At 44.5% G+C, this 8796-nt stretch overlaps 1 protein-coding gene across 1 annotated transcript; it reads left to right on the plus strand.

Annotated features, from left to right (window-relative positions):
* Positions 1-3016: 3016 nt before the first annotated feature.
* TP53I3 (tumor protein p53 inducible protein 3) lies at positions 3017-7568 on the plus strand. Its single transcript, XM_009869374.1, has 5 exons — positions 3017-3154; positions 3833-4100; positions 5307-5519; positions 6110-6306; positions 7235-7568. Exons 1-5 carry the CDS (start codon positions 3017-3019, stop codon positions 7421-7423), a joined length of 1005 nt encoding a protein of 334 aa, XP_009867676.1. The 3' UTR covers positions 7424-7568.
* Positions 7569-8796: the final 1228 nt, after the last annotated feature.

Raw genomic sequence — 8796 nt, forward strand, 5'->3', positions numbered from 1 at the left:
TGTGTTTGTTCAACCACATCAGAAGATGCCCCTTGGCCGCGGTTAACCAGCCGGGTGGAAGGTGGAGATGAGCTTTAGTTAGGCCACCTTTTCTAGGCCCCTCTCCGTGTGGAGCAAGCAGTGCTCTCCTTGAAAAAGGCTGCTTGGTCACTCAGGATGTTGCAGAACAAGACTGTCATCTCCGGGGTAAGTCTCGAGTGACCAACGTCCTGAATCGCCTGCATGCAGGGTTGAGTCTGTGGCTTTCCCCTGCCGTTTCGTCCCTCGCCTGTCGCTACAGGACTTTACAAATGTGAGTATAACCTTCAAGCCTGCACAATGGATTTTTTAGGTGAGGCTCAGCGTGTGCAGAACTGGCCCCACCCTTTACTCCTAAGCTTCATCTGCCAGGGCCTAGCGAGCTTGGACGGTGACAGCAAAGTCCTCAAGACATAGGTTTAGAGTATCCTTCTCTTAGATGGATGGCCTTACAGGGCTAAACGAGCTCCTTCTGCCCGGGTTTGGAGTTAGAGTTGACCTCCTCCTCGGATGGTTGCCAGGAGGCCAGCGAGCCCATCCTGCCTGTGGACACACTTAGTCTGACCCTTCAGTTGAGACCTGTCTGGCATGGGAGACCCTATTGGAGGCATATGCTGCCGCCAGCACAGCTCGCAACCTCATAAGGGCACGCAAGTTTCTCCCCTGTGACCAGGGGTGTCCGTGGAGAAGGCTGGCAACTAGGACACAGAGAAAGGCATGATCTGATCCTTCTTTTTGAAGAGAGAAGCAGCAAAGCTCAACAAAGCGGTGCCATCAGGCAGCTAAAACATTAGGTAGAAATGCACTGGGCTGGCGGATGTGAACCAGTAAACATTGAACAAGAGCAAAATAAAGCGTCCTCAGGAGGATACACAGCTTAAAGGCTGTCCCAGCTCATTTGCCCTTAATGCAACTTAAGTAAATCAAGTCTGAACTACTCAAAGTTCAGAAATCAAAGCAGCCGTTTGCTGTTCTGCCCGAGAATGCACAAATACGCAGCATCCAGCCCAGCAAAGCAACTGGACCAAACCTCCTGCATGCTGGGGGGGAGCAGCAGATCTCTGCAGCAACGCCAAAGGGGAAAGTAGGTTTCTGCCTCAATCCGTGGCACGAACAAGGTCCGTGGGTAGAAATAATGGTGAGATACACTAATAGTTCTGCCTCTGCTCATGGCCATCCCTCAAAAGTAAACCACAACTGTGTCCTGTTCCACCCGCTGACTTGCTGGGGAATGGCAGGCGGCAAGGGCAGAGCTGGGAGAGGAGGAACTGGGGTCAGACTCTGTTCCGAGGACAGGCTGGGTTTGTTCACGGTGTGGAGAACGCCCTCTCGTCTTTACAAGAAAAAGGTGAGACGCAAATTGTGCCCAGGATCCACGTAGCATATTTAAATTGTTGCCTGGGGCCGCTGCTGGCAGATCTGACAGTTTGAAGTTGTTGCACTTGGTTGGAAACTTGGTTTTCGGTTCCTCTGGTTTTCCATGCATTTGAAAGTAATGTAGATATTCGGATCCTCACTGTATTATTTTTTTTCTATTTTTGTAGGTCTGCTTCTAGTAACAGAGACAAGCATTTTATAAAAGTGCGGGTTAGTGAACTGCGTTGAAAGAGGGATAAAAGCTTCCTTTGTATCTTATTTTTAATTAATTGAATTTTGACACAGTTAAGAGAGGAGAAGCATCTGCTGTTACAGGGTGATATGTGATGGACTTCCCATTAATTTTTTGTGCTAAATCAGACACATTTTGTAGGACTAGATTAAAGGGTTCAACTGAAAAAAACCTGCAACAAAACAGACAGACAGCCCAGGAAAGAAAAGCCTTTAAGCTACATTTTATACAAATAATTGTAAGTGTTTATTCACCGTGAAATAGCCATAGAGCTCCACCCCGTGGGGATTTACATTCCTGGGGTTTTAAGGTGTTCTATCATTCCTCATTTGCAGTCTTGGAACAAATAATAAAGTAGGGTCTTAGCTTTTCCTGTTCAGATATCATAAAGCAAGTGATTTTTAAGAGGGGGCATGGTGGTCTGGCCCAGAGTGCGTCAACAGAAGAGACTCTGGCTTGCAGCCCAGCCTGCACAGGTCTTTGGGCAGCAGCTCTGTACTGTATTCAGAGTAGTACCAACTCTCAGCAAGTAACACGGTCATTCCCATCGTGATTCCCTCTTCTTCTCACCTCATTCCACCTAGCACCCAGGGGGCAGAGGGAAGACTGCTCCAGGTTTGTTTTTGCCAGACGGGAGGAGATTGATATCTCAGCCCATCTCAGTAACTGCTGGTGCCAAAACGGAGGAACCGTCTCTGAGGAGTTACGTGGAAGACTCCTGCAGCAGTGAGACCTTCTAACAGAGGAAATCAGGCAAAAAGGAGCCTGACAAGGCATGGGAAATAAATAGGAATTTTTAAAACCATTTACTATCTTTCATTAGTGCTAAATCACCATTGTGCCTTTGAGTATCTTCAGGTTGTCATCTACTGAGTGAATCATAGACCAGCACTTACATGATTTTAGATCCGCCAAATAAAAGCTCTTTCTGCCAAAGGTTTTAAAATCACATTTGTGTCCACTATTTTAAGGGCCTGTGTCCTTTAGTCAGTTGAGCACTGGGGCCCTAATCGCGCAGGAAGTCGAGAGCAAAGCATGTCATTTTCATTTGTGTTCTATTTTACAGGTAGTGCGGGTGGGTGGTCAGCACTACACACAGCTCTGCCTGGATGCAAAGTGATCTTCATGGTTTGCCAAGTGGATTTTGCAGCAATATGTTGCCTCCCAATGTTAATTTGTTTCATCACACTGTAACTCCTCAGCTTTCTCTGGCAGCTCTTCCTTCTGCCTTTGAACTGTGTCACAGCTCAAAGCATTGTCCATCTGCAGAGGGGAGTCAGTGGAGCTGTGGTTACTGATTACAGAAGATTTTCCAGCCTGCATTCATACTGGCTTCTTTTGTTTTGTTTTTGTTTTGGGTTTAGGCTTTTTTTTTTTTTTCAGAGAAAAATGTTGGCAGCCTATTTTGATTGCCCAGGAGGTCCAGAAAACCTCTATGTGAAAAAAGTGATGAAACCATCTCCAGGAGAAGGAGAAGTTCTCATGAAGGTCTCTGCCAGTGCTCTGAACAGGGCCGATTTACTCCAGGTATGTGTATATTAAGCAGATCTACGTACCTAAAAACAACACCAATTTTTCAAGCTCCTGTCTGAAGTCTTCACAAATCTGAAGAGTTAAAAGAGGTTGGGCCTGGTGAGTATTTGAATGGGAGAGTTCATTGCACTGAAAGAAGAGTTGTCGATTCAGCAAATAAATGTTTTTATCTGGGTCACTGCAATGCTGGGATGGCATGAAAAGGCAGCTACTTTTCAGTAAAAGATGTAAAACCAAAGCTCATGTCTTTCTAGATGCTTAGACCATTCTGTGGTCATTTGAGATGAACATGAAATGTTCCACTGGCTCAGTTCCAGCAGGGGAAAAAATCACATTGAAAATGTTAAGTTTGAGCAGCTTTCATCTGAGCTGAAAGCCATACTCTGCAACTAGAGACCATAGTACCTCCCCAGCGTGGATTGGGCTGGACAAAGGGGACTTGCAACAAATTGAATTTGCACACAGAGTTTTAAGAATAAAACATACTTAAGAAACCAGAAGTGTTGCCAGAGGATAGAAGATCCTCAAATTACTGGAACACTTGCACGGTGCAAAATCAGGATTAAATAGAAATGAATTTAGGTTGGAGGCATATGAACAAAGTATCACAGGTAATAACACTCATTGATGTGTGAGTTTTCCTTCCTTGCCCTCTCTTTTCTTTTGTTTCAGAGGAAAGGGAAGTACCCTCCCCCGAAAGGAGCAAGTGATATTTTAGGCTTAGAAGCAGCTGGGAGCGTGGCTGGGCTCGGCCCTGGCTGCAAGGGCCGATGGAAGATGGGTGATTCCGTGATGGCTCTGCTCTCAGGAGGTGGCCAAGCAGAATACGTTGCAGTGCCCGAAGGCTTTCTAATGCCAATTCCCAATGATATGACTTTTATTCAGGCTGCAGCCATTCCCGAAGCCTGGTTAACAGCTTTTCAGCTGCTGCATTTTGTAGGTGAGGCCTATTTGCAAATCTATCCGAAACAGCTCATCTTCCTTTCTGTTATGAAATCCTCTCTTTTTTGCTTCCCTCTGAATGCTCTTTGTCTTTGAAGAATCTTTTTCTGTGTCACTCCACTCACATAGGTCAGAATCTGGTGTGCCAGACCCAAATCCTGAAATCTGGACCATGTGTCCCCAGTCACAACTTACTCTGAGTGTGTATTTCCAAGGAAGGATATGGAAAGATGGTCAATTTTTCTTTTAATCTGTATTTCTCAACTTGAATGGCAACTTCCATTAAGACTAAGCCCTGAAATAACGTGTTCTCCAAACAACTGAAAATGCGTGCTACTTCTAAAGATTTGACTCTGCTGCAAGCATGACCAAACCATGAACTTTCTCACTAACTGCCTATGGATCTACAGTAGACAACATCTTTTCATACCATGTTTCACAGAGACGTTGTAGGTAAAATCTCCTCTGAGCTGACTTAAAACAGGTGTAAGCTCATGCTCTTCATTTTAAAAATACACTACCAAGGCACTAACAGTAGCCCTGGCCAGGGTTTTCCTTAGTTGACAAATACCTTTCTTATACTCTCCGGAGCGGTAGCACCTAAAAGCTCCAATAAAGTGCTGACAAACAAGTAACTTGCCTCACTACAGGAAAGTTACTTGCTTTGAGCACTGTTGCTTTCTGAGGGGTCTGTAGTCAATAACGACCATGTCTCCAGGACTACTCAGTGCCTCACTTCAGGTAGCAATCAGTGGAACATAAAAAATTGCATTAGGGCAACGAGTAGATGGTAAAATGACAGGTAGAACTGGTCCGTAACATTACCCAGTGCTTCTGGTATTTCTCCATTGCTGAGTGCCTGATTTCTATTAACATCCTCTGAGTGTGCATTCTGTTGGTGGCAGTGGATGGTCCTGGTACAAAAAGGCTGACGCTCACCTCAGCAGCTTGGTCACAGATGTGCGGAACCGGACAGGACTAAGCTAAAGTCATTCCACTGAAGTCATCAAAAGGGAGTTCTGCTGGTGCACTCTGAGCTGTGTTAGTCCTGGATTTGTTTCTTTTGTGAAGGATATGAAGATGTAAACAAAGCCTACTCAAGAGCATTTCTTTCAGCTTCCTTTTCAGTATTTTCTACCCTGATTATGTTTTCATCCAAAGGTGATGCCAAAAGTGTAACCATTTCCCTTATGTCCTCCTTCAGTCAAAGTACAGAAGGGCGAGAGCGTGCTGATCCATGCTGGAGCTAGCGGCGTTGGTATGGCAGCCATCCAGCTGGTGAGACTGGCAAAGGCTGTTCCCATTGTGACAGCGGGGACTCAAGAGAAACTGGAAGCAACAGCAAATGCCGGAGCAGCTGCAGGATTCAACTACAAGACTGAAGATTTTAGTGAAAAGGTCTTGGAGTTCACTCAAGGTAGGAACCTCTCTGTGGAAGATGCTGTTACAGCTGAGGAGCGTGTGTCTCCTAATGTATGTGCACGTGTGCTCAATTCCAACTGTCACCTTAGCTGGTGAAGGAGCAGAAAAAACCTAACGTCCTGTCCAGCCCAGGAACCTATATTTCCTTAGTTTGATTGTGCTCTGTTTTCTGCATTTTACACTTTTTTGGCTTCATGTTCATTTGGGGCATAAATACTGTGCCTGTGTTACTGTCGCCTCTACAAGGAACCATGGGACCAGATCCTGCCACCTGTCTCTGTAAGTGTTTGAATACAGGAACAAAACTTACTTCTCTGTTAGAAAAAGTTCCCTTTTCTAAGCATTTGGGGTGGTTTATGACAGAGTCTGTATCTGCATATCTATAATGATTCTTTTTTTTGTGCCCAGTTCTTGAATTCCTTACAAATGATCGTGCCAATTCCTGATTTCGGTAGAAAGACTTAAATAAAAATTACGGGATTGTTTCTGTACCTATGAAGAACAAGGTTTTAGTTTTGCCTGAAATTCTTCTGCCTTTAATGCAGCTCGACTACATTGCTGAAATCTTTCCCGTTTCTCCTTGAGGTTCTGGAGTAGATATTATTTTAGACTGTGTCGGTGGCTCATACTGGGAGAAGAATCTCAATTGCCTGAGTACTGATGGCCGGTGGATTATTTATGGACTACTGAGTGGAGGTGAAGTACATGGAGATTTGCTTTCCAGGCTGCTTTCTAAAAGAGCGAGCATCCATACAAGTCTATTAAGATCACGAGACAAGGAGGCAAGTACTGGCTATCAACAGTGTATACAGCTTGATCTTAAAACTGATTCTATTTTTTGAGAGTTTTATTTTGATACTGGTATTAAAGCAGAATCCAACACATGATTATTGACAAAGCATCACCTTGAACTGCTACTACATACTTTGGAAAACATGGCAAAATTAAATTATAATTCTCCTTTTCTCTTTTTGCAAATGCCTCACTTTTACAGCTACTGAATCACAGGACTACCCAGGACTACCCAGTGCCATAATCTAAAGATTTGGACAAAGCAAAAACAAAACTTAGGTGATCAGGCAACCTGACCAAGTTGGGGCAGACGATGTAGAGGAGAAAGGAAAAAACCCGTATTAGATAATTTTTCAAAGTAGAAACCAAGGCCACTTGATGCTGGGAAATTACCAAGAAAAAATCACTTTATGTGGAAAATTATCAGATATTACAGTAAAAGACAGCAGTATAGAGCCCTAGGATATATATATATATGTATATATATTTTTTCTGTGATTCTGCAATTCTATGTTATGTTCTGTCCATGGTGCTAATGCATAATATTCTCAAGAATTTTATTAGTTTGAGTTTAAATGGTTCTGCACTGACCTTATACCACTTGTTTGGAGAATTTCATTCAATTAAAATACAATTAATCTTAAAGTTTTCTTCTTGTGTTTTACACCTGTTGGATGTTTACATGTCTGTCTCATTATGCCAATGTCAGAAAGGGTCTCTCTGAGAATCATAGAATCATAGAATGGCCTAGGCTGGAAGGGACCTTAGGGATCATTTAATCCAACCTCCCTGACATGGGCAGGGACGCCACCTCTCGACTAGATCAGAACTGTGTACATTTTGTATGCTGTGCTTAGAGACACCTCTGTGAATTAAATGTTGAAGATAATCATCAAAATGCTTTGTTTTTCTCTTCAGTATAAGGAACGGCTGGTGAAAGCCTTCACAGAAGATGTGTTACCGTATTTTTCTGGAGGAGCTTCCCCCCATCTCCAACCATTTGTTGACAGCGTTTATCCTCTACACAAGATTGCAGAGGCACACAGACTCATGGAAAAAAACAAGAATATTGGCAAAATTGTCATCGAAATGCCTGCTTCATCGTAAAGAAAGGCCTACTGCTGTAGTTGTTTCAAGGATGGAGTCATTACAGATGTTTAACAAGCAGAGAATCTGCCATTTCTGCTTCCAAATTGGGAATGAGTTATTTGTGGGAGGATGCCAAAGAGGAGGGGTAAAGAGGACCCTAATAATAAAAAGATTCATGTTGCAGCAACAGCATCATGTCTTGAGTAAGTGAACAAAATGCCGGTGAGTGCTCCTGGACACAGAGAAGGCTGCCAGGCACCCACTGCCAGGGTCAGCCCCGAGTTCCTTTACTGTCTGCTTTCTCACCCTGCCCTTGAAAACTAAGTAAAATCATATATTTGGGTTAATGCCTAGGTTATACCGGCAATGTTTCACTTAAGGTTAACTATATTGCGCATGTCTTCTAAAGAGGATGTTTGCTCAATGGCTTTATTGTGCAAGCATGGTATTTCAGTAGCTCTATTGTGTAAGTATGTTACTCTGTATGTTACTTTTGGATGGACAGACGGATGGACTTGGCTTCAACAAGGCCAAGTGCCAGGTCCTGCACTTGGTCCACAACAACTACCTGCCACGCTACAGGCTTGAGGAGGCTGTCTGGACGAAAGCGACTTGGGGATTCTAGTAGACAAGCGTCTGAACAGGAGCCAGCAGTGTGCCCAAGTGGCCAAGAAGGCCAATGGCATCCTGGCTTGTATTAGAAAGGTGTGACCAGCAGGAGCAGGGAGGTCATTGTCCCCCTATACTCAGCACTGGTAAGGTCTCACCTTGAGTGTTGTGTCCAGTTTCGGGCACCTCAATTGAAGATGGATGTTGAGGTGCTGGAGCAAGTGCAGAGAAGGACAACAAAGCTGGTGAAGGGCCTAGATAATAAATCTTACAAAGAGTGATTGAAGGAGGTGGGGCTGTTTAGTTTGAGGAAGAGGAGGCCGAGGGGAGACCTCATCGCTCTCTGCAACTACCTGAAAGGACTTTGTAGAGAGGTTGGTGCTGGTCTCTTCTCACAGATAACTGGTAGTAGAACAGAGGGAATGGCCACAAGTTGCCACAGTATTTAGGCTGGATGTTAGGAAAATGAACTTCACAGAAAGAGTAGTCAGGCACTGGAACATGCTGCCCAGGGAGGTAGTTGAGTCGCCATCCCTGGAGGAGTTTAAAGGTCGTTTAGATGTGCTGGTGGGGGAGATGGTTTAGCCATGGGCTCTGTAGAGCAGGGTTATAGGTTGGATCTGATGGTCCCAAGGGTCTTTTCCAACCTGAATGTTTCCGTTACCCTATGATTTGTATACACGCGTGCCTTGCTTGTGCCTCTGCCCTCGAAGAAGAACCACAAAGAACTGCTCAGGAGGACGGATCCAGCTCCAGGGAGCGCTGACACCGCCCGGCAGCTC

Source organism: Apaloderma vittatum, unplaced genomic scaffold (assembly GCF_000703405.1).
Source record: "Apaloderma vittatum isolate BGI_N311 unplaced genomic scaffold, ASM70340v1 scaffold8760, whole genome shotgun sequence".
NCBI classification, from domain to species: domain Eukaryota; kingdom Metazoa; phylum Chordata; class Aves; order Trogoniformes; family Trogonidae; genus Apaloderma; species Apaloderma vittatum.

Bases quoted from the DNA above. Each gene is read 5' to 3' on its own strand.
- TP53I3 (XM_009869374.1), top strand. From the start codon at position 3,017: ATGTTGGCAGCCTATTTTGATTGCCCAGGAGGTCCAGAAAACCTCTAT. The intron at 4,101-5,306 runs GTGAGGCCTATT...GTCCTCCTTCAG, and splicing joins TCAGCTGCTGCATTTTGTAG to TCAAAGTACAGAAGGGCGAG. The intron at 5,520-6,109 runs GTAGGAACCTCT...TTTCTCCTTGAG, and splicing joins GGTCTTGGAGTTCACTCAAG to GTTCTGGAGTAGATATTATT.